This window comes from Sus scrofa, chromosome 13 (assembly GCF_000003025.6).
Source record: "Sus scrofa isolate TJ Tabasco breed Duroc chromosome 13, Sscrofa11.1, whole genome shotgun sequence".
NCBI lineage: Eukaryota > Metazoa > Chordata > Mammalia > Artiodactyla > Suidae > Sus > Sus scrofa.
In genome coordinates, this window is record NC_010455.5 from 145,642,238 (window position 1) to 145,668,794 (window position 26,557).

Sequence of the window (26,557 nt, forward strand, 5' to 3'; positions counted from 1 at the left end):
GAAACACCTTAAGGTTGTTCATCTCACCCACTAAGAGCAGAGCTGACAACAAACAGCACCAACAGATCAAGTCTCTGTTTATCCAAAGAGATGTTATGGGCCCATGAATATTACTTCTAGAAGAACACTTCATGTTCATTCAGTGACAGTATTTTTAATTACATTACAGTTTTTAGCTAGCTTGATCATTTGATTTCTAAGCCAACAGCAAAACAAAGCAATAAAGTGAAGGGAAGTGGGGGGGGGGGTTCAGCCAAAACACTGAGAGCAAAGGAAGAGAAAACTATTTTTAAAATTGACCCAAGAGTTCACAAAAAGCGTATGGAACCATTTAATGGGGGGGGGGTGAGATAGTCTTATAATAAGAACACCATGCAAGTATTCCCACACCACTCTTGGTGGTCTGCAAAGTGATTTCATATGTATTTTATGTCAACAGCAGCACAGTGAGGTAAGTAGAACTGTATACCTCCGAGGCATTTGGAGATTTGTCAGAGTGGCCTGCCGTGTGTTGGGGCCTGGATTTGAATAGGACCATTTGACTCTGAGATCATCGTGTTGTGTACCACCTACTCACCCTGCACACCACACAGGGTCAATCTGCAGCTCACTGCAGTCCAGACAGAATAGCCAATTAACTCTCTGAAGTTGCATTTTAAGAAGACTTCTATCTAGAATAGATAAAAATCAAAGGCATAGCTCTTCAGAATGAGTTCTTCCTACGTTGGCCAATATTTTCCAGACCTATAATCAAGGCATGAGTGCAGTGGACTTCCCGTGTGGCTCACAATCAAGCCATGAGTGCATTTACTCCATACTGGAAATGGAGACTGTCCCCAAAGAGCCAAGCTAAGTGACCTCTGCCCTTAGTTCCTGAAGATCCTAGAGAGCCCCATGTCGCCAAAGAACTTTTCCCTCTTTTGTTTCTTATGTTTGCTTGCTACTGTAAATGGCAAACACACAGTTAAATCCTGTAATGATGGCACTACAAATGATCCCCTTGAAGCAGCTCTCCCTTTTCTCCACAGAATGCCCTTGGAAGACTTTTAGCAGAGACTGTCATGTGGCTTTCAGAGAGAGCCATTTTCTGGCCTGGGGAAATGGAAAATTCTAGACTGGCCTGGCAGCCCCTGAAAGCAAGGTTTCTCCCAACATGAGAGGCCAGGAAGGACGGGAGCTTTCCAATCAGGGGTGATTCCCTTAACAATCCAATTTTTTTTTTTAATTTGTTTTTGTTCTTGTTTTTTGTTGTCTTGTTTTCCTGTCTCTCATCCTCCCTCCCTCGCTCTGTCTCGCTCTGTCCTGTTTGCTCTCTCTTCCCACGTGAACAGGTGAGAAGCCCCACCAATGCAGCATCTGCTGGCGCTCCTTCTCCTTAAAGGATTACCTTATCAAGCACATGGTGACACACACAGGGGTGAGGGCGTACCAGTGCAGTATCTGCAACAAGCGCTTCACCCAGAAGAGCTCTCTCAACGTGCACATGCGCCTCCACCGGGGCGAGAAGTCCTACGAGTGCTACATCTGCAAAAAGAAGTTCTCCCACAAGACCCTCCTGGAGCGACACGTGGCCCTGCACAGTGCCAGCAACGGGACCCCTCCCGCGGGCACACCCCCAGGGGCCCGCGCTGGCCCCCCAGGGGTGGTGGCCTGCACGGAGGGGACCACTTACGTCTGCTCCGTCTGTCCAGCAAAGTTTGACCAAATCGAGCAGTTCAACGACCACATGAGGATGCATGTGTCTGACGGATAAGTAGTATCTTTCTCTCTTTCTTATGAACAAAACAACAAAAAAGAAAACAAACAAAAAAAGCTATGGCACTAGAATTTAAGAAATGTTTTGGTTTCGTTTTTACTTTCTGTTTTTGTTTTTGTTTCGTTTCATTTTGTACTACATGAAGAACTGTTTTTTGCCTGCTGGTACATTACATTTCCGGAGGCTCGGGGGAACACGGGTTCTCCCAGCCTCCCTCGGATGGTGGCCTTAAGGCCTGGTAGTGCTTCAGGAGGTCCACTGGTTGGATCTCTAGCTACTGGCCTCTAAATACAACCCTTCTTTACAAAAAAATCTTTAAAAAAAAAAAAAAAAAAGTAAAAAAAATTTTTTTTTCACTTGTGAAGAGCACTACAAAAATATATAACAAAATCTAAAAGGCCTACTGTCTTTAAGTACACCGCTTGCAGTGTTTCAGTGGACATTTTCACAATTCTGGCCGCTTGGACTTCACAGTAACCAGTTAAAACTGTGGAATATCACTTTCTGGTTGAAAACCCAGAGGAAAAGGCCCTGCTGTTTTCCACCTACCACATTGTCTGATTTCCTAAAAGGGCTGTGGGGGTGGGGAGGGGTGTGGGTTTGGTGATGTGGGAAAGGCAAATGGCAGGCTTCTCCCCAAAATGTCGCTCCGTCCACTCGCCCTGGCCCACCCCCTCCCTATCCCCCCTTTCAGCAGAAGCCAGGAAGACTTGGACAAGCATCAAGCAACAGTGGCTATCGTATTTATTCAGTGTCTTCGCTGAGCCTCAGCCTCAGCACAATCAAGAGGGACTTTCATGAAAGGCAGGAATGCAGATGAAACAAAGATATCAGAGGTTTGCACCTACGTTTCTAGGTACAAGAGAAGGATTATTTCCAACAATCTTTGCAAAAACAAAAAAACAAAAAAAAAGGTGTCAGGATATATTCTTGTGGAAGAGAAAAAGAAAGAGAAATGGAGGGTGGGGGGATAATAAAAAGTTCTTGAGGCTTTTTTAATTCAAAATTTTATAGAGGGGCAAAAGTGACGTTTACCAGATAGAATGCTGATTTTTTTAATATATTTACAACAGTATTTGTGTAAAAAAAAAACAAAAAAAGTGAGATTGTTAAAAGTAATTTTTTTCATTTTGGTTTTGCATACACTGCCACCAATCCCTTCTCTTTTATTTTATTTCACACACATATATATATTTTTTGGTAAGTCAAGACTGTTAAGGTTAGCGTTACTGCTTCCAGATAGAAAGAGTAAAAGGCAATTAAAGTTATATTTGAAAGAGAGGAAGGATATTTTCTTCATATTTTTTTAAATTTTTCTTAATTTTTATTATTTTAAGTATTGCCTGGGTTGATGAGGGCCTCTGGCCAACCCATCCCTGCTGTAATTTGAACTGCTGCTTTGTATTTTGATACGTAGTTCTTTGACTTTTAGCAAGCTTAAGTTGCTCCACTGAATATTTTTTTTTTCAACTGATTCATCTAGAATTCTGTTCTTTTTCATGGGAGGGACTTTATCTTTCAGAAACAGATTTCTTGCTTCTCTGAAAGTTCATCGAGATCTTACGATTCTAGAATTTCTATTGACTTTACTTTTTTTCTTTATGAAACACTAGTCGTCTAGAGGTCTTGACAAATGGGCTCTTTCCTTTTGTGGTCAGCCAGGAGGAGGAGTTCACAGAACTCTGCTGTCCCTCCTCACCCTTCACAGCTACAGAGAGCAGCGTTATCAGAAGCCTGGCGCAGATCAGGCGGCCTCGATGCCAAAACTTCTTCGATCCTTTCAAAAATCATCTTCTATTTCCATCATTATTGAGAGGGCTAAGTAAGATGATTGCTCTTTAGATGGTTTATTAACCCTTGCTTTGGGGTAAGGTTTGAAAGAAACTAACAAAAACCTCCCAGATGCCAACATCCATCATTCAAAAGGCCACCAATTCATTGCATTATCTTCGATGCCACTCTCTCTTCCTAGTTGGGATTTCTCTCCTCGGTCCTGATCAAGGTATTGGAATAGAGATTCTTCCATGATAGACAGTGTCCTAAAGGGATTCCAACTCAAATGTAGGAATTCTTTAAACCTAACAAAAACACCAAAGGTGATTTCATTGTGGGACATATTTTAATGCCTTTAGAGGGAAAAGTAAATCTTTAAACAAAGCGGAAACACTAAACTACAGTTTTTTAAAAAAAGAAGAAAAGAGAGTGTTTTAGCTTCAGAAATTACATTTTAATTTAATTTTCCTATCAGCAGCTTACTTACAGAAACTGTGCAACAAATGAGAAATCTTCCAAGGGAGGCAACTCTATGATAACTAAATTAGTTTTACTCATGCTTTTTAAAATTGGTAAACTTGTATCTTTTCCACAAGTTTTTGGTGATGATTAGTAGGGTTAGTGTGGCTGGAGTATATGTGAGTTTGATTTGGTCCTGTGGTCCTTAATTCAGTAAATATTTTGCTAGAAGTTTTCATGTGGATTTGGATGATTGACTGACCTTTAAGTATCACCCATAATGACTTCTAAAGAGTCCTGCCAGGAATTATGTGTCCAAAGTTGACCTGTTTTAAAAATTAGTGGGAAACAGCTTCAGCAGTAAGAAAAGGGCCATTTTCTCTTGCTAATTTTGCTTTTCGAAATAGTCATCTTTAGTAAGCCTCCAGTATTTCCACTTATTACCAAGAGAGGGAGCATTAGTTAATTAACCATGTCATAGAATTTTGGTATTTTGATAAGCACGTCGTTCAACTCATGGTATAAAAAAGGAAAAAACTGACATTAAGAAAAATATCTTTTTAATCTAGAGGAAAAAGATATGAAATCACTTAGCATATGTTACAAATGAAAGAAGGCCAAAAGTCACTTTAAAATATTTTGAATTATTTGAGAGTAGCTGGTTTAAAATAGTATCCTTATTCAAACCTTAGAAAAGTAGACAGATACTATAGGACCTCCAGAAACTTGATCTTGGATACCATTATGGGCCACGTTTAGCTATCTGCTTCTCAAATCTGAGGGAGACCCATTTGCCTTAATGTTGATTTGCCACGTAAAAATCTAAGTAATTGGGTTAAAACCTACCTTTCGTTATAGAGCACATAGGGGGGAAAATACCAGTTGGGTTTAATCCTTGCATTCTTCCTTTTCCTCAAATGAAGTATCTGTCTTTGTAAAAATGTTGGCGGACTCCCAGAGAATTCCTGGTGAGGTGATGTAATCATTATAACAGCATGGACCATCCAGGTTGGCATAGCAGTAGACTTTTTCTTACTGTGTGTCTATTCCTCATGAACGTCTCATGGTCCAAAATAGTTGACAGATTGTTCTTTGGGAGAGGAAGAAGCTCGATCGGAGTGGAAGATCTAATCTAGGGAGCAGTGAACTTTCTGTGGGGCGTTTACTCCATGCTCTGGCCTTTGAAAGGGCTGCTTTCCAACTGACCTACATTTTAAGTCTGTACCTATTTCAAAAGGATAGAGTAGCTTTTAGTTTGTCAATCCTTACTTTTAAATTAAATAATCACCAATATCTTAAGAATGGGGAAACATTTTACTTCAAGAATAGAAATGAGCATGGATTCTTTTATTTTTTAGTTTCAAATCCAACAATCTTCTTACATTTAGAACTTTATGCTAGGATGCTATGAGTGCTAAAAAAAAAAAAAATTTCAGTACCCAGAAAAAAGGAAAATAGATGAAATTGAAGCAAATGTTCCAGATTTAAGATTTCTTAGGATGAATACTGAGAACAAGAGCTGGTATGAAAAAGTACATTATTTTTAGCAATTTATGATATAAACTGGATTAGCTGAACAAAGGATAGGATAAAAACCAAAGAGGAAGGTTTATCTCAAGACATTTAGATAAAGTCTACTAAAAATAAAATTTCCCAGCACTAAAAACATAGGTAGCATCTCAGCAGAGCAGGCAATTTTTCCCCATTAATATAATAAATGCCAATATTTGTAACCTCCAAAGCCCCAAATGTGTAAAATAGAGCCCCAAAAAGGAGGGAGTATGGACACATGGATCTGATACAAATCTAAACATGGAAAAAGACTGAGAAACAAGCCAGGCCAAAAAAAAAAAAAAAAATCTGAACTAAAAGTTTCTACATCAAAACATTTCTTAGTATACAGTTTGGTAAACTTTAGCTCTTAATAACAGCATTTATAGACTTTTCCTTCCCCAAATTCCTAATGCTCCACATCTGTTTGTGCCATGAGTAAGTACGGTAGATAATTTCCTGCTCTTGTTCCAGCCGAAGCCCATTCCTTCTTCCTAGGCCTCTCGGAGGTCATAGTAGCTCCTGGCCTTAGAAAGAAAGGCTTGGATTTGCTTTGTTTATAAGGCACAGGGATTTTATTTTATATCAGCTCAACATTCTATAAGGACCAAGAAAACTTCTTTCAACCCACGGACAGTTAGAATTTGTGCATTGTGGTAGGAAAAGAGCAAATTTCCCTTGGGTGTGTTTGTTCCACCTAACTGCTGATGATGCCTTTGCCTACCTGTACTCCATCTGAATTACACACTGACAGTGTGGGCCCAGCCCACGCCCTGAATGAGTGGTTTCCCTCAGCACAGAAGTTGAAAGTGATATGTACTTCTAAAATCCCTCAGAGCCCCAAGGAAACATAATAAGAGTTCCTGTCGTGTCCTTGGTGTGGCTGCTCCAGAACGCTCCCAATACATGGCCCTTAGGAAAGGGGGCAATGAGGTAGATCTGGCCAGGATTCCCAGGAGTCATACCCATTCTAGAGCCTTCCTCAGTTGTTCTAGAAGATGTTATTTAATCACTTGGGGCCAGGAGCAGAGACGTGATGTGTGATCCTGCAGCAAAGGTATCAGCTAACTACATGGGGTCTGCATCTGCTGTAGCCAGTGTGTTGCTGGGGCAAAAAGAGGGTGCAAGGGAGGAGCAGGCCCAACCCGAGATGCCCTTGGGGTTTAGGAGAAGGGAGGGTGCCCTTTCGGTTGTGACCTGACTCTTAAAAGAAATCTTCTGAAAGAATTCTTGAATGTAGTCTTGAGTTGAAGTCCAGGGTCCTGGGAGCCCTGGGGAAGAGAACAGAAGGATTGCAAAATGCATTCAGCACCCAATAATGTGAAGCCAGAAAACATCCAATCACAGCACTAGGAGGTTTGGCAAGAGGTATTTAGAGAACTCTCTGGGCTTTTCCATGGGTAGGGTCGACAGACTTTCTTTTGAGTGATTTCTGGCTCTGAGAACCCTCTTTACTCACTATAAAAGAACTTTATTTAAATGACCAATTTTGTCCCCCAGAAAAAGAAATTTTAGAAAGAGAAAAATGGGACACTAAAGGCAGAACCATGTGACTTGGTGTCAAACAAAAGGAAAGGGGCGCATCAGAATTTCAATAGGCTCCCTAATTTCACAGAAAAGCAAGGCAACCCAGTGCCTCTCGGTCTGGAGCATGTAAAGAGTGCTTGAGCTGACCTGCCATCAGGCTCCCCCTGTGCCAGAGGCAACCTCATGGGGGGAGCAGCGGCAGCTGCTTTCTCTTCTGTGTTTTCATGAAGAAAGGGCCTGTTCTCCTAGGTGCCCAGGAAGTAGATGACCCAGGGCAAACTTTCCAAAGCAGTCTCTACCCTGTGCTCAGACCACGTATGGCAACAGAAAAGGGGCACCTCGGAGGCGCTCTTGCCCTAGAGAGAGGATATTTTCATATTCCCAAGAGCTGTTTGTGTAGTTTGCATTTCAGATACTGCTTAAATCTCCCCAAGAAGGAAAGCTGTGATGACTCAGTGTTCCTGTAAGCACAAAGCCTGGAAATTACAAACCCAAAGCATCATTTCTGGCACTAGGTACTAAGACGATTAGCCTGACCAGAACACCCCAAAGATTTTTCTAAGTCTCTGAATATTTTTTTTCTTCTGGAACACCGAATCCATAGCGGTCAGCAGTACCCATTAACAGATCCCAGAAGATGGTGTGACACACTAGTGTCTGTTTCAATTCTTTCTAGAGTAAAGAGGTAGAAGATGAGGGCTACACAGGTTTCTTTTCAGGCCTGTGTGTTTTACTGAACGAGGGGTGAAAATGATGCCCTGAGTTGAAACAAGAAACATCACTTTTTCACACCGCTGGCCGAAATGCCTAGGTTCCAGTGGTTCTTCAGGCCCAGCCTATTGCTCCAAAAACCGAATACTTTCAGACTAAATCTAATCTGAAGTGACCTCAGTTAAAGTATTTTGGCAGGAAGCCACTTATAGTAAAGAATTACTGCCTTAAATCAGAAAGCCCAGGGAAGAGAATAGAAGATAGAGAAACTGTAAGGGTGTGAAGACATGGCCATTTCTTGCTTCTTAATGGTTATATTATCAAAAAAAATGAGCCCCACTCGTGACTGAAAATGATGGAAACAGTGACTTTGGGGGGAGGCACCAAACTTGTCCAGAACTGGCTACACTCAGGAAGTGGCTGCTATTTCCTGTCCTATCTCAGTGACATAGGTCTGGGCTGGATAGAAAACAGACATCCTATTAGCCAAATAGTGAGTTGCATAAGACAGGATCACAGGTGCCTAAGATGCCAGTTTTAATCATGTGCTTAACAGGGAGAACAATCTCAGCAAAAAGCTTTCTTTTCCTGTACAGTGTATATCTCTGAACTTTTTTTTTTTTTTCTCAGTTTCAGTGAGCATCTGGTTTATCTGGTGGTTCTTTGTTGAAATGCAAACTCACAACTTTCGAGTCTTCAGTGAAGGAGCACAGTCTGCAGATTGGAGGGAAATTTTTGCCACAGTTCCGGGAGTCCTGGCTCTTGAGATGCCTAATTAGGGTATAAAAAGTCCCTAACTAGCCCTCTTGCCAGCTCAGAGGTTTCCTTGATTCAAAATGCTTCAATGAGATTCTGATACACCCAAGACAGGAAAAAAAAAATTAACCCCCTAGAAGACATCTGTTTCTACTACTTTTGCAACAGAAGTTTGCTATTGCCCAGCAAAATCATTACAATTTATATGTAGATTCTAGTAATGAAAGGGACTTAACCCATCTAGTATGTCACAGCTGCTGTCCAAAATGTCTGTAAATGAGTACATATTATGCATGTACACACGCAGTGTGGGGTGCTCTCACCACCACACTATTCCACATGCATAGTCCCCAGCAACAAGATAGAGTCTGGAATTTCTAGTTAGTCAAAGATCTCGCATATCTCATTTATCTGCTTCTGCTCTGTTGCCTTAGTTGGGTGCACAAGTGCCGCCCACTATCTGTGATGAGGCTCTAAGGCATTCTGAAGGAGCCCAAGCATCAGTAATATCTCTGTACCCCTTTCATGAGACACTTGAACTTGCTTGTGTGGAGTAGAGTGCACTTAACAAACTGCCCTTCTACTGGATTTACTGACATGTGCGTGCATGTGTATTTGCGTGTGTACTTGTTGTAGTCTGAGAGTACGTGTGCATCTCAAACAACGCACACACCAGCATAGGTCCTGGTGCATAGATACATTTGCCTCTTCCCACCATCATGCTCAAGACTTGTGGCTCCCTTCCCAGGAAGCAGTCACCTGCCCACTCTGTTGCTTTTTGTAGCATTTCAGAGTTGGGAGAAACAGAGGCAGCTTGTTGGATCCACAGCAAACCCACAGTGACAGGCTGTTTGCCTCCAGAAGAAGGTAGAACAGACACACTCAACTGGCAAGTAGACAAGAGGGAACAGCCGTCTGGGGTACCCCTGGCCCCTTTGCGGGGGGTGCAGGAGGGGCACCGATGCTAGTCAGGCAAGGCCCATACAGACTTCAGTTTGAGCCATTCCATGGCTTAAAGGCCTCCATTCCTTTCCTCTATGCAACCCAGTGTGTGCACAAAAACACCCACCCACTTGTAAGTTTTACTCCCAAACTAAAGCTTCCTAATCCTGCTGGCATTTGCAGGGAACCATCATCATTCACAAACTGTGTCTCCTGAAACCAATGTGGCCTTTGTCGAAGTCTTTCCAGGAGTGGGTTGTTTACTATGTCTAGCAAACCAATAGACTCTCGGAAGAATATTTCGTGGTCATCTCTAAGAATTGATGGCTCCTGCCCATCTCAAACATTAAAGTGGAAGCATGCTCTAGTGTACTATTCTGAATAAACAGACCTGGCTGTCATAGCTGACTTCGAAGGGTGGCCTGGAAATAGTCGGATTCAGTTTTCTCACTCCCATGCCCTTCTTTAGCTGGTTTATTATTTTTTGTGATATGTGGATTATTTCTGCTAACTTACAGAATTCAGAGGACATTTTCTTTCCTCTTCTATTTTGGTGATTTTCCCCCTCCCCAATTAAGTAAAGCTACTTACAGTTGCAATCTTCGTTGTTGGGGTTTTTTTGTTTTGTTTTGTTTTTTGGGTTTTCTTTTTTTTTTTTTTTTTTTTTTACTGTATATTGTCTTTCTATATCCAAAAGAAGTCTGTGACTGTAACCATAGGTATTTCTTTTTACTGGAAAAAAATGAATTTTTTTTTAATTAACAGTACTAGTGACTTTGTGGAAGAATATGAGTTACTATTTAGGTATGCTTACTTAAGTACAGTACACTACATTGCAGTATTTCTGAAAGCTAGAACATACACATTATATATAACAACTCTATATTGAAATATATATTACATTATATTCATTTAACTTTTGAATCTGCCTATGATCATGAGTTGATTGAAATATTATTTCTTTGCATTTATCACCCATCACCAACCTGCTGCAGTTAATCTGGTGCATTTAGTAATAATCATTACTGCTCTAGTTTGCTTTTTATATTATCAGCTTCAGTATTGTCTTTACAGGATTTTAGAATTTTTTTTAAGCTCGGACTTAGCAAATGTAGGAAAGTGAAAACTTTTTTTAAGAAAAAATTTTTGTGTGTGTGGCCGACACAAAGAGGTTCATAGTCAACATGATCTTGTTTAGCTGACCCTCTCAGTATCTCAAGAACAAAAGAAGCGCATATGAATGTATCTGTGATTTTCCCCTCTAGGACTGTCACTGTCTATATTTGCTTTTAAAAATATGACCAAGGGGCCGCTTAACCTCCATATGATCTGACCAGCAATCACAGGCTGCATTTCAAAGGGCTGCTCATCTGAGAAGCAGAAGGCAGTTAAATCCCTAGTTGTCCCAAACGTATTTTCAAACATTGATTTTTAATACTGGTTCTTCACTGACTACTTTCTGTTTTCAATCTGCTTACAATTAGTCATCAATGCTTCCCTGGAGGTAACTCAGCAATATAATATTTTCCTGAGAGATTTTTTTTTATTTGATGAAATCAGAATTTGAGGAACTTTTTCATGACAGAGGCTGATAGAACTAGAACTACTCAGAAATGTATAGTTCATTTTTTTAGTCTGCAGAGTTCATAAAATGGTGGTTCTTGGGTATCTGGCCCTCAATATCTCTGTTTGTCTGTTAAGGTGGAGATTTGGTGCCTTTCTTCTTTAACCAGACCATCGTGAGAACATCAGAAATCAGGCATCCTGTCTTCTTCACAAGAAATATTTTCACATAACATCTTTAAAGCTTCTTCAGCTTCCCTTGGCTACTCAATCCAGTGCTTGGAAAACTCCACTGATGGATAAACTATACCTCCCTCCTGGGTTCCTAAGACCAGGCTTATTCTCTCGGGTCTGCATTCAGGACAAAATGAAAACAGCTGTTCATAATACTCAGCATGAGAGCCCTTTCCACACTGAACCACGATGAAGGCTTCTCAGTGTGAATAACATTAATTCCCTCCTTTCATCTTTTCCAGGAGAGTTTTCTTTTCCAGCCCCTCCCCTTCCCCCTTCTCCAGCTCCCTTCCACATTCTCTACTTGTGAAACCCAGGACTCATTAAGGGACTACCAACTCTAGTCTGCTTCACAGGAGCTAGTATTGAGTCTAAAAGCATCAATCTGTTTCTCCAAAGTTTGCGATGAAATCTAGTTCTGCTAGACAAACATAATTGTAAATTGAGGATTAGGGAAGCTGTTTTTTGGTTGTTGTTTTTTTTTTTTTTCCCAATGATTACTTCATCTCCAAATTGTATCTACTTCACTGTTTTCCTCTTTCCTTTTCCTTCTCTTCATTACTTGTTTCTCTTTAAGACTTTAAATTACCACTTCCTCTCCCCACTGCCCTGAGAACTCTAATAATTATGACCCTCGGGGCTCATTTCCCTTCCTTCTTTCTACCCCATTCTGAATTCCTCCTTTGAGCTTTATGTGGCAAGAGTGTTGACGTGAGTGAGCTCCTCACCAGGAGACCCGTAGGCAGACTGGGGGCTGTCTTCACAGTACCTGCAAGTTTTAAAGTTATCAATGTTCTTTTGTGAGTGGGAGGACCTGAGTCACAGTTGTAAATGTCAGCTGTACTAGCTGAGGGTCATTAATTCCTTTCAACCTTCACATTTGGCCAAAGATAAAGAGAAAAATATTTTCTGGTTTCTCTCTCTTTTTTTCAATACCACAGTGTTCAAATTCCGGATATGAGTAGTCAATTTCTGAGGGAGAAAAAAAAATTATCACTGCTGACTCTCAGCTACTGCTAATATTTAGCCAGATGACATATTTACTGGCTACTAGACACAGAAGTCTAATGAAAGGTGTGATATTTCAGAATAATTTTGATAACTGCCCGAGCCTTAGTGAGCTCTTCTAAAACAAGTAAAGCCACTTCTCAAACGTATCGTATGGGATGACTAAGAATAAATTTTTTATTTATTATCTTTTTGAAAGACAAATGATTGGCTTATAACTCGAAGTAGGAATTTACTAAGGGATAAAAAGATCCATAGTTTCTAAAGTGTCTATTTTGCAACCAGATTTTTTTTAAACCTGAACTTAATATGTGCTTAAATAAAATAATAACAAGGCTGAACAGATACTTGATGGGCCATGTAATACACTCCCCAGTACCTAAGCATTCACCATGTAATTCGGTCATCATGCTAGATGCCATTTCAATGACTTACAACTGTCAGGTTGCCAGAACATCGCCCAAAGACTGGTACAGCTTTGGGTCTGTCCCTTTACAGGATGTTTATGACTTGATCTTAACAACTCTGCAGGGGTCCCAGTCCAGCACTCTTATTGTGACACCGCCTTACTGCTCAGCTTCTGTGGCATTTAGAGCACTACCTGGTTTTGAGCACACAAGGGCATGCTTTCATTTCTTACTGTATCCACTGACAGACAGAAGCAACATTAATATCAGAAATGTATTCTTAATTAGACTTGAGGCATGAGCCAGATTTTATCTTAGTCAAGCCAGTTTTTCACATCATCTCACACTGCAGAGAGCAATGAGATAAAGACGTTCAGGAGTTACCTGGTGGCTCTCTGGGTTAAGGATCTGGCATTGTCCCTGCTATGGTTCTGGTGCAGGTTTGATCCCTGGCCCCAGAACTTTGCATGCTGAGGGCATAGCCAAAAAATATATAGAAAAGCACTCAAGTCAACACATTTTTTAAAAATAAATTAAAAGAGGTTCAAAAGCCTTTCCAAGTTTCTATTCTCATAGGAAATCAGAACTTCTTAAAGCCAGTATTTATGTTGCCTAGGGCTATGATCTTCATTTCACACATTCTTCCCATTATTTCTATCTCCTTGCTGTCCTTTGTCTGTTCTGATTTCCTCTATCTTTTTTTTTAAAGTACTCTTCATCTGAAGTACTCCTCTCCTCAGCCTTTGGCTTCTCAAAGAATAAAAGACTCTCTTTTAAATCCTAAGTAGCATCATGTAAAGTATAATGTGGAGGAGGAGAGGATCCAGTTCTGATAGGTCCCGTGTGGTCCAGTTTATCACAAGGATTCCTCCAGAATGCCTTCTTGACATTGTTCATTCTAGTTCCCCAAGAAGGGCTCTAACCCTGAGACCTGGGATTTCTCACTACAACCTCTGCATTAGTCTAGATTAATGTCTAAAGCCTGTTTAATATTCTGGAGACTCCAGGATGTGAATTTCTTATTGCTTATGAGCCTCCTGCTTTTCTAAGCTGACACCTGTCAGGAGCACCAGTAGCCCTCACAGTAACTAATGCAGCAGAATAATGGTCAGAAACATTATAGTATGTATTGGGGAGGATAAGAAGAGATTTGTTTCTTTTCCTCCATTCAGAGCTTGCTTTCTCCCCCATCCCACCCCACCCCTGCCACCACAATGCATTTCAGAAACTCTGCATCTCATTTTACAGATATGTAGTTTTAGGATTTGCAAATATAGCTTAGGAAATGTTCCGAGATTGAGGCTGGTAGCAAACCAGTTTATTTTCTGCACTGGACTTTAGGACAAGTGTGCACAGATACAATTCCTTCAAAGAAAGTGAAACTAACATAGTAAAGCAAAGGGATAATACTTTTACACATTAAAACAGTTGTTTGCTATCTGTAAACCTTGATGTAAGCATAATTACTACTTTTTAGAAACCTAAAACTGGAGGAATGTGTATTTTAGTAAAGTTTGTTTGTTGATTTGTTTGTATCTCTTTCTTCTCAAGACAGTAAAAAAAATTTAATTCTTTCATTTGATACTGTCCAAGGCCATAGGCATCAGTCAAATTTCCAACCTTTACCATACTCCTTTCTCTCTTAGAATGAAAAGCCTTCTATTCTATCATTAAGGAGCCTTTCTCCATGAAAATCTTTATCTTCCTTTTCAAGTAGCATGTGAGAGCTTTGAGGAGAGAGATTTGCTCTGCACTTTGAGGGTAGGATAGTTAAAATAAAAGCTATTCCTTGAAAAAGAAACCTGTGTACCTAAACTAATAGGTCCGAAGCCTAACAATGGGAATTGATTGCAGATAAAGGTCATGCCTTTCACACTACAAATCCTTATTGCCTTCTCACATTTTTTGAAATAAGGCTGGGAATAAACTAAAGTAGTGAAAATCCTCCTTGGATGCTTCTTATGAATATAGTACAGAATCACCAGAAAAGAAAAAGAAAGGATGTTACTAAAATGCCAAAACCAGTCGATCTATAGATTTCTATAATTGTTAAGATTTCTGTTCTGTTTATTTTAAAGCAATGTATGTTCATGAAGAGTGTTAAATAGAGAAACATCCACTTCTCCGTTGCCTCTCATCTCCCCCTGGGCACTGGAGGTGATACTCACAGAGGGAGATTGGCACTGCATGGCCAGTCTTTCACCCTAGCACCACAAAAGAAGGAAAAACCAAATCAGAAACTTTAAAAAACAAAAAAAGAGGAAATTGTAGTGCTTCATTTGAAAGCATACTTTTTTCAACTCAATGTAATTTACAGATAGCCTGACAACCTTTTTATAACCTGTCTTTTGTGCTATAATTTGCATTCTTAGCTGAGTCTTTAAAATAATTGCAATTTCAATTAAAGAAACAGAAGAAAGGTAAGGGGGGGGGGGGGGGGGGGACAAGACAGTGTGATGGGGCTAAATCTGATACAGTTCTGGATTCCTAAAGCCAGTTCTCAGGGTTCACAGGGGAAGTCACTTGCCCTTAACCATTCTTGCCCATTCTTGCTGTTATAGGCCTAGGAATTAGTAAAGTGACTCACTTCTTGGTGACTTAAGACTTTTCTTAATATAGTCAAACCCATACAGAGAAATCACAGAAACCCTTGATTGCTCCTATTCCTCATCCTCTCTCAGAAGCATATGCAGAGAGATAACTGACAATAAAACAATGGTTCAAATTTGATACAAGATTTAGACATAGTCTAAAGTGCTTAGTATATGTTTACTGCCAGAGGGTTCTTTGTAAAATAAGGCGAGTTACTCTGCTTTCCTTGGGCCAGACTTTGAGCTGGAACCATCTGCATGTAGATTTGTAGGAGAAAATTCACAGAAGCATTGTCAGCAAACTTCTTCTTCATTCCCATCAATTAAGTTTTCCTGAGGGGCCTATTGAGGTATAAATTAAGGGTAACTTTCATATAGCTAATTAAAATTGTTTTTTGCACTATTGTTGAAAGAAGTGTGGTTTTCCCAATAAATGAAAGCTGACTCTCCTAGTAATCCTCATAGTTCCAAACAAAGGCAAGGAGTTGACGGAATCAAGACACTCCCTGGTAACTTGGTGTTTCAAAATAATTTGAGTGTGCTGACCCCACTCTGCCAGATGTTTCTAGAATCTATTCTAAACTACATATTGCTTCTCCTGAGACTTCCAGCATGCCCGTGGATATGCGCAGATGAGCAGATTTACACTTGGAGGGTGAAGACCCAGACAAACTGAAGAGAACGATTCTTGAGGATAATCAAATGCAAGGCATTTCTCCAGAATCACTCAATACTGCCATATCCCAAACTAAGTCCAGATTAATATTAAGCAAAAAATAAGCTCCATAAGACATCCTGCTATGAATGTTTTTTTCTTACCGAATAATACAAGAAGAGGTACAATGCAGACTCTTTTAATTTTGGTGTAATAATTCACTTTTATATTTAATAATTGTACTTTTTGTGTGAGTGTGTCATTGAGCTATTTGTATTTTTCAATCCTGAGAGGGGCCTTGAGAATTTCTGTATATGTGTATGTAGATCTGTATTTATGTGTAGTCAGAAAAAGTGGATAGGAGAGGAATGAGGCGAGAGAGAAGGTCAATGTGAAAAAGTGAGTGCTCCTAGTGTCCCTATTTGTGTTAGATAAGGTGGCTGCTGCCCGAAGCCCTGGAGGAATAGCTGATTGCACTATTCAGAAATAAGAACCCAGCACTGTTAAATTTAGGACCGTGTTTTGGGAAACAGGAAAGCTTTATCTTTTTCTGTAGGCATTCCCTTTCACATCGCATTGGAGCCATTTGACATGATGAAAACCATTCAATAAAAACCACTACTGACCTTTGCATTAAATAGCTATTTTCCTCTTCTAAATACTGCCCCTGGTTTCAACTCAGCTCCTTCCTTTTATTTTCTGCCTATTGGCTTAACATTTTATGGAATAATACCTAGGTGCATGCTAGTTGTTTTTTCCCTTGAGCTGAAACAAATGGGGACAACAAAAGAGATGACTCACAGAAATGTGAGGTAAAAACTGAATTTCCCACTTTTGTGGCACTGGTAACTTTTAGTGAGAGCTTTTTAAGGTTGAGCTTGGGTCTGTAATGGGCTTTTTTTTTTTTTTTTTTTTTTTTTTTTTTTTTTTGCACTAAATAAATATGACTGCACTGCATTGCACTACTGAAATGTATTTACTTGTGCCGGGAGAGAGTGTGTGAGGTATGGGAAAGAAAGAGGCAAGTTATGAAACTAGAAGCACCACAAAAACGGAGGGTTATTTCCATCATGCTTGGTCATAGCAGGGTTGGTGAGAATCTGTGCAAGCTGCCAGCCCTTGATCAGGCCTAGAAACGGCCACGCTGATAGGATCTATTTTCTTGTTATAAAGAAGCTGAGTTAGTACTGTAAACTGAAGATGCTGAAGGAGAAGTTTGCCCAATGTTCGTCTCCAACTAAGCCTTCAGTAAGCGCTGTGATGGTGAGGAAGCCAACCGAGGTGGCCAGATGTCTTCGCCTTGGCCCGGAGGTATGGCCTCCTCTTAGAATAACCTCACCTTGTCCACAATGGAGATATCCTTTCAGCCTGAGCTTGCTTTTCCATCACTGGCTGAAACCTGGATCAGGCTAACCAAAGAGGAAGGCCATGCATGTGGTGAAATCCTTTAAAGATGACAGTAAGGGGACAGTGCAATAACCATTGAAAACCAGTGAGATAAAAGGTTTATTCTGAGACAAGCTAGGCCAACCTTGAAATTGGAGGATGTATTGGAGGATTGATCCAAACCTCCTGACTAGCTAGCTGCTCCATCATAGGCTATCCCTTATAAAGCAGAAGACCTTAACAGTGCCTAAAAGCCTAGTTTTGAAGTTGTTGGGTTTCTTTTATTCAACTTTTCTTTATTGGATTTATTTTTATTGCCTTTCTAAATCTTAGAAATAATTAGAATTTGACAGCTCTTTCGTGACTATTAATAAAAGAATCTTTCACCACAGGAAAAGCAATAGATTGTATAGGGAATAATAACAAAAGAGTGAAGATGCTGAAGGATTCTTCCAGAATCCACGGTGACAGCTTTGAAGATTCTGGTTCAGTAAGAAAGGATCACAACCCACATCAATGGGTAAAATGTTGAGTTTCTCTGATCACTGTCATGTTGGGGCATCAATTGGGAAAACTCTCCGTTGAGACCTCTTACATTGATAGGTAGCTCTTTCTCTCTCCTCCTTAGCATCCTTCCAAGTCTACTTTTCCAAGTTAAAAGATGGTGAAGGAAGCTGTCAGCCTTGTTAGGCAGAAAAACTCCATTTAGAGCTTTCAGAACTAACGTAAGCAATCCCTTAAGCACTCAAAGTATTATCTCCCTTTTAAATAAGAAACTCTAAATTCAGAGCTCTTAACAGAGCTGTGTGTTGGGTAAGCACTGAGAAGATACTGACTATACCAGACCAAAGTTACAGAAAGAAATAATTGACCTTTTAAAATACATTCACATTAACTGTCCTAGGTTACTTCTCTTGAGGCTTTTGGAAAATAACTTCTTCCTTGAAACTTGCAAACCCACTCCAGTTTTGTCACCAAAGATTTTAATTTCCAGAGCCCAACCTCCTCTCTCCCAAACAGAAGTAATACAGCAAGCTCAAGGTGGTCAGGGGGTGATACTTTGGCTTTCATTCTGTTCACAGTGATATTGACAAGAGACTTGTTGCTAGAGGAGCTACTGAACTGTCTTTATGACTTAGGGTTTGGTTAGAGGATTAAAAAATAGGAAAAAAAATAATAAACGATAGTACCTGACACTGTAAACTAGTCTTTAATAGAGTCATGATGACCTGGAGACTGATGGAGAGAAAGAAACCTCCATGGAAGAGAGTGAGCTAAATCATTTAGAACCACTCAAGGATCATTGGTGAAACGTGGGGCAACATGGACACAGAGCAGATCAGGGCTGTGCATGGCCAGAGCCAAGAGGAGTGGCCAGTGGGGAAGTCAGACAACTGGTCAGTGGATTCAAGTACTGAAAAAGCCACAGTCTGGGTTTCATTGTGGTTAGTGGAGAGGTTAAAACATCCATGCCCACGGCAAGGAAAATGCTGAGGCTGATCTGTTGTGATAGTGCCTTTCTTGTTGTAGTGAGTACTAGATTAATAATCTGTTCAGTTGTGCTTTTCTGGATCATTGCCCCCAGTCTTCTGAGGAGGTCCGAAGGGATAGTATTCACTTAGGATGAAGGGATACGGTATTGCTCCTGGAATGGTATGATGTGATGATATTTGCACTAGATTCTAAACTTTACTTTAAACTGGAGCAGTTGAATGAGAGAAAAACCAAGGACGATTCAAAGTTAAAAGAAACCAAAAGCAGTATTTTCTGACTGATGCCATTTCTTTGTCATTGTCACCCTCTTCTTCTTCTTCTTCATCTTGGATTTTGGGGGTTTTTTTCTTTGTTTTCCTGGAAGTAAACTTTACGCTTGATGACCAAGCTCAACTCTTATGAATTCCTTTCCTTCTTATTTTCCCACACTGGACCGTCAGTGTGAAAAAACCAGTGAAGTGGGAATGGTTAGTGTAAAGGGCCTCTGTCATCACAACTTTGCACTCCTTCTCTGCTTCATCAAAGGCATGGGGCAGTGGCGGCAGGGAGCCTCCGGAGCCATCAAGCCCTTAGGAAAGCCAATAAGTATAGAGGTCAGGCCAAGAGCTGAGCCAACGCATGTTTGCTCACAGGACATTGGGGCCTGTAGCTAATACTGAAGGATGCTCAGAAAGAAGGGAACCAATGTGTTGCAGAAAACAAAGGATGGTGGTGCCCCAAGTTTGCCTATTTCTCCTCTCTCTTCTCTTTCCCACCTCACCCCCATGTCCCCTTTATTGCAGTTCTATTTCATCTCGTATATTATATGTTACCAGAAGAATTATTTGGTTCCTTGGTTTCTCTCTTTATCAGTGGGCTGGGAACTCCTCCAAAATTAAAAACAAATACCATCAGTGTCTCCCCTGTGGCCTACCAGTTTCTCAAATGCTATCCAGCTGGTCTTGACCAGTCAACTAAGATAACTTGGAAGCTTTGGTTGGCCCAGCCACCTGTCCACTTTATTTTCATTTTGTTTCCATTTCCATTTGAATTTCAAGTGATACTATGGAAAGGTGGACATCACAGGAAAGGTTTGGAGGCTGCGATTCTAGGGCATAGCTTATCAGGAGTTTGTATTACCCCAAATATATCTTTCAGTTCAGTCTGTTGCCCTGTTTATAATTTCTATTATATTTGTGGTTATTTTTGTAAAAGTAGCGTCCATTTGCTATGTTTGTTTGAGTGCTTTTTCTCTATTTTCTCCACATGGATGCAGTACCAACCTGTTAATGAAATACCTTTTTATTATATTATTAATATGTAATTCTACTGTAGACCAAAAATATAAAAACAAATTTGTTCATTTTAAAGATATAAAGAACTAGTGAGTGAAAGATTAAGAGTTGAAAGAAAAGACAGAAGAGCAGTGGTTAACTATGTTGAGTTAGAAATCTAAGAGTAGCCTTACCTATTTTTAACCAGTGCTTGCCAATCATACCATAGTTGGGATTATATAGTCTTGGCTCCTTCTTGCTTACGGTTTATAATTCTCGTTTGTCTGTTTGTTTTTCTTGATGTAATTGAGGTTGCACATCATGCTATTTTTGGCAATGCCTGATTTTATTATATTGTACTTTTATCAGTCATTTCCTTTAGAAGGATGAGGGGAAAGTTTTATTTCTTTTTTTAATTTAAAATGTGTTTAATGCACTGGAAATAAAATTGGACATATTTCACTGTTTAAAAAATCAGAAACGAAACAGAACAAAAACCGCAAAGAAAAAACCAGCAACCAAATAAGCAACAGGGGAAAAATGCTTGGGGGAAAAAAAATCCATTTGTACTGAATACATATACAAAACGCATCCCACGCAAAAGAGAAATACCATCAAATAAGAAATATGTATCGTTAAGCTACCACAGTGAAATAGAAACGATGCCTGGGTTCAATATGGGAATGGGAAAATAGGGCATTCCTTTGAGATTTGAGATCATGTCATTGCTCCAGTTAATGTCCAAACCAGTTAAATACGGATGACGTGACCACAGAGGAAATAGCCCCAGCCTTCCGTGTACCACTGGAGCTCTCCGTTACCTTTCATCCCACGCCTGAACTCCATGGTAAGGAGGGAAATACGTGCAATGGTGGAGAAACTGGCTTGTGTAGAGGTACCCATATGAACACAGTTAAGTCCTCTGCCCATCCTCATGTGTTTCTTTTCTCCATGAGGATTTGCAGCAGATAAGCCCCAAAACACGGGAGACTGCAAGTGACTCCTTAGGACATCATTTAATGCTAAAGAACCTCTTGACTCCACCCTGATCCCCTTCTCGAGCATTCCTAGATACCAACAGAGCCAGTTAACCCACACAAAGGCACGATGGAAGGAAAGAGATTTCATCCAGTCAACCAACTGTATCTTTTGTTTCACGTTTGCTGGGTTTTTCTGGTTTTGTTTTGTTTTAGAGTTGGGGTGGGAGTGGATGTAACTTCACAAACCTAATACAGTAATTGTTTTGCATCTTCCATGTTTTATGCAAAAGCAGACATTTAAATCAATAAATAATTGTGCCCTAGACTGAAAGTTAATGTTTAGGAGAGGAAAAAAATTGTTGGAATTTTTTCTACATTTTTTTGTGAAGAATCTTTTTTGGAAAGGAAGGATACATATTTTTGTTGTGTAATATTTTCTATTTTTGAATGCATTTTATTGGTACAAGACTGTTTTTTTGGTGAAGACATTATTTAAAAAAAAAAGAAAAAAACTAATCGAAAAGTTTGCCCTTAAGGATATGCTGCAGTTTTGAGGTTAAAAAAAAAATAACTGATTCAAGATGCGTGTTAAAAGTTGGGATTATATTGTTGTTTTTTGTAATTGTTACAAGAAGAAGTTTGTACCCACTGCTGTTTATTTTGTTTCAGATGAGTAAGTAAAGGGATTGTTCTTGTTTTATTCTTTTTTTAGAGAGAAAAAAAAAAGCTATTTATGAAATGTCAAAAACACTGGACTGTGAGTTTAAGTGTGGAAGCATTTTACCACCCTGTGTCTTCGACCAATTATGGGAAACCCCTTTTCTCTTCCCCCCACCTTAGCCTTGCCAAATGAGAAAAAATGTCACAGCTGTCAGATGAACGAAGCCACTGAAACCCTGCTTTAATTTTCATGGTTTGAAAAAGTCAGAAAACCAAAGTTAAATTTGTTTCTGAGATCCCACTGTCCGTAGTAGCCCCTTTTTGTGTGATGTAGCCAGTTGACTCTGCCTCTCTGTCTTGTTCCGTTGCCTTCATAAGGACCAGGGCCAGCTCTGATGCAACGGAGGCACGAAGGTGGTGAGCCTGAGAGTTGAGGTCTCATGAAGTGCGTGTGAGTGGGACCTCCACTACTCAGCGGGCACCCACGTTTTCCCCATCCTGCATCGAGGCTGCAGAGAGCACAGTGCTGACCTGCCTGAGGAGAGAGCCCCCCACGGCTTCCACCCTTGGCTTCTCAGACCCTCCTATTTCCATCACTCTCCATGAGTGGCTCAGCCTCTCTCGAGCCCAGCACCTTCCATGGAGGGGGTAGGGGGAGGGAAGATCCAGTTGAAAAGGAACGGCTGTCAGTGCTGCGCAGGTACTTCCAGCCTCTCGGGAGAGGTAGGGCAAGGGACCCTCTAGCACAAGGGATCTTGCCTGCCTCATCTTTGACACCGTGGATTGTCCGTCCATCTGCTCACTGTGAAGATGGAGAGGCAGAGTGCCTAAGGCTGTTCAGTAGCTTTTCCATGTTTTTCAACATTGAAAAAATAACTTTTAAAAACTGTGATTTCTTTAAAAAATCATTTGGCTGGAGGGAAGGGAAAAGGGAAACACCAAAAGCTGTAACACGATTAACTGGAGATATTTAACTGGGGGCACTTTCTAGACCAAGACAAATGAATTCCGTTCTGGACCCTAAAGCAGCCAAATCTTGAGACTGTCAATGACAGAAAGCTGAAGAGAGGCCTCTGTTTCCTCCTTTCTCCTTTCTTCTCTCTGTCTCAAAATTCTCTCTTGTTCTTTTCCAGCTCCCCTTGGACTACTGCCTCAATGGCCCTTGGACTCCCGTTTCATGTGCACATGCATGTACATGTACACACACACACACACTCACACACACATTTGCAAAATACCATTTTTCTTAAGGACTGTGGGACCGAATAAAATCATGTGCCTTCATTTTTTCCTTTTATAGTTTGAGGAACCTCTTTCTTTTTACAATATTTAAAAAAATTAGGGGAGGTTAAAGTCTTAGTGGAGGACTTGGGTGTTGTTTAGGAAGTAATTTTTGTTTAGCACGTTCCCCCAAACATTAACACAAACAGTTCAACCCCCTCATCATGCTCTGTGGACACTTAGAGCCTCAAGCCACCAGATACTGACAGCCTAAACCCATTTAATTTTAAGGCAACTGCTGAAATTTTTATTTCATAGACTTCTTTGATCTTTATCAAAACTGAGGTGAGCAATGGCAAGCAGCCTTGTTCTCCCAATTTGGTGCTCTTGTGTGTGGCGTGGGGCGGGTGTGGGGGTGGGGGGAGTGGGTGTGTTTCGACCAAGGGTGCATTCCTAAAGATCTCTGGTGCTGAAGGGCCTCCGGTTCCTTTCAGAGACTGCATTCGACACACTTGAAGTACACACGAATGGTATCACATGCAATATTTTAATGGAGCAATGGGAGAGGCTCTTAGAAATGGGGTTTTGCATCTTTTTGTAACATTTTGATTTCTCTGGTGCCTTATTCCTACTGGACGCTGGCACTCACATCCCCACGGGGAGCTGACTCCCAAGTTGGCCTCGGAAGTGGGGACGCCTGAGCAAGCGGGGCGTGAGGAGGGTAGTGTCCGTTGGTGGAGAGGGGACTAGGTGGTATCTCTTAGCCGAAGCCAAGCAGAGACTGCACAAATCCACACAAAGTTAACACCTGCAACCTGGAACACACCCTAAACTCATGCTTCCTCATCCGAGCTTTCCTTCCTTCTTCCTCTTCTATCTCTGCCTTCTCGTCAAGGTGCTGCTGCTGCTGCTGCTAAGGTGCCCGGAGTCCAGAACACCCAGTAATCACTCAGGCACGAGCCTGGCACTGCCACGTCAGCCCCTGGCACGACCAAACCCGGGTTTCTTTTGCTGGGGGCTGCGAACCGTCAGATTTTTCTCATCAAAAATGTTTTCCAAGGAATCAGTGGATGACAGTTATTCTGCATTGAAAATGCACTTTAAAAAAATAAATAAAAGCTCCAGACTGTTTAAAATGTACAGAGGGAGCAGGGGAAAGATAAACACGTGCTAGTGTCTGAACCCAGTTCAGTTTATCTCCAGTTGAAACAATATACACTATATTATGTATAAATGTATACACACTTCCTATATATATCCATATATATATAGTGTATATATTATACATGTATAGGTGTGTATATGTGCATATACACACACATGCACATAACAAATCCAGATGCTCATTACAAAACCAGATGCTACAGGAACAGCAGCAGAGGAAACAAGGTTGGACTCTTGCAACAGATCACAAAAAATAAAAACAGCCACTTGCAGTGACTTTGGTCATTTCTGTATGTTCACAAGGAATGGATTGTAACAAAGAAAAAAGGAACAGTGTTAGTGAAAGAGGAAAAAATGGGCGAAACCATCTTGATCCAATGGGAATGCAGTAATGTTCTATACCATTTCACCCACTTATTTTAGTCATGTTGATTTGATTTCAGTTTTTGGCTAGCAATTTCTTTTAAACTCAAGTGACCCACAACAAACAACAAAACAACTACAGTGAAAGCCCTTTTCAGTGGAAGATGTCAGAAATCTCAAAACCCTTGGCCTGACTCAGAACTACCATGTGCAAATCAGTACTCTCAATGTTTGAAATAAAACTGAAAAAAAAAAAAAAAAAACTTTTTGAAGCACCTTAACGTGGCCATCCATTCAAGGAATGGGTGCCACTTTTTTCTTTGAGCACCTTATTGACGTGTTTTGCTATCTGCTGTCTTTCTGTTACCTGTTGGCTGAATGGCTAGCTGTTAACACACACGCATGCCCAGAGCAGAGGTATGGGCATGCGTGGTCTCAATGAAGTTTACTGTGGTGACTGCTGAAAGGTGAACCCGGTTCCTGATCTTCCCGCCACAGTGTTGTGATAAGATTCGAAGAAACCCTATTCCCGGCACAGAAATGTTTCTTATCACGTTGTATCCTAGTATGGAAAGGAATATGGTCCCTTTTTTGCAATTGCTACTGTACACACACACACACCACACCCACACACATGCACAAACACATTCATTCGTCCAAGTGGTATTTTCAGTGTCTGTGTGGGTGTCACTGTCTACGCAGTTTCTGTTTCCCAGTGAGTTTTGAATGGAGGGCAACTTTTCTAACCAGATTGTCTCTTCAGACTGAAGACCTGGGAATTGGGGAAGATTTTGGAAAGAGGGAGAGGCAAGGAAAAAGAGAGCTTTAAACTGAAAGAATAATTTCCCACAAGGAGCCTGGGCTCATGAACTGCAGAGACTGTACCCTCCAGTCTCTGCAGGTGGCCAGGGGACACCGCTTGTATCAATCTGTGCACCGTACAAACACATGTCACCACCAACACACACATCCACCCACCCATCAATATATATACGTGGTTTGGGATGAGCAGGTCAATAGTTTTGAGAGGGAGTTTGTTCCTTTTTTTTTTTTTCATTATACTCTTAAATTGTTGTCAGTTATCAAACAAACAAACAACAAATTGTTTTGAAAAACCTTGCATACGCCTTTTCTATCAAGTGCTTTAAAATATAGACTAAATACACACATCCTGCCAGTTTTTTCTTACAGTGACAGTATCCTTACCTGCCATTTAATATTAGCCTCGTATTTTTCTCACGTATATTTACCTGTGACTTGTATTTGTTATTTAAACAGGAAAAAAACATTCAAAAAAAGAAAAATTAACTGTAGCGCTTCATTATACTATATTATTATTATTATTATTATTGTGACATTTTGGAATACTGTGAAGTTTTATCTCTTGCATATACTTTATACGGAAGTATTACGCCTTAAAAATACGAAAATAAATTTTACAAGGTTTCTGTTTTGTGTGGAAGAGTAATTGATGTTGCTAAGAATGATGTTTGTTTTTTGGGGTTTTTGTTGTTTTTTTTTAAATGTTACCAGCACTTTTTTTGTAAGTTTCACTTTCCGAGGTATTGTACAAGTTCACACTGTTTGTGAAGTTTGAATATGAAGGAATAATTAAAAAAAAAAAAAAAACTCTTCTCGGTTCCTATTGTGTCTTCTTTATATTGTGGCAGTGTTTCTACACATTATTTCATACATTGTGGCCTACGTCTAGTCTAAGATTATCCAAACTGAGGATTATCTCTAAAAGGCCAAGGAAATTCTCATTTTATATCGATCCTCTCGCTATAAGAACTGAGAATTCCAGGATTGGTGATACTAAAATCACTTTGGAAAAATATCAGGCCAATTGGGGCATTTTCCTTCTCCTGTCTACAGATCACAGATGATCACATGGCTCATTTACTGCTATCTAAATTGACTTCTCTATTTTTTTCCTCTTCTCCATGTGCAAATCAGTATCTCTGTCTGCTGTGGAAATAACCAGTCCCAAATGCGACTGTGTCCATCTATCCCTGTATCCCTGTATCCACAGGAGGTTCATGGCTCAAAATATGTCCCCATCTGATGACTTTGGAGACCCCTGAGAAACTCCCATTTGCTCCA

The 26,557-nt window shown here is 40.4% G+C and overlaps 1 protein-coding gene across 49 annotated transcripts in view; it reads left to right on the plus strand.

The window, feature by feature from the left end:
* The window catches only part of ZBTB20 (zinc finger and BTB domain containing 20), an 812,500-nt gene extending 786,417 nt beyond the window's left edge, over positions 1-26,083 (plus strand). For all 49 annotated transcript variants that reach the window (XM_021071270.1, XM_021071266.1, XM_021071296.1 and 46 more), the window contains one exon: positions 1,332-26,083. In XM_021071270.1, coding sequence (XP_020926929.1) covers positions 1,332-1,753 — 422 coding nt within the window. In that variant the 3' untranslated portion in view covers positions 1,754-26,083. The remainder of the gene's footprint in view (positions 1-1,331) is intronic.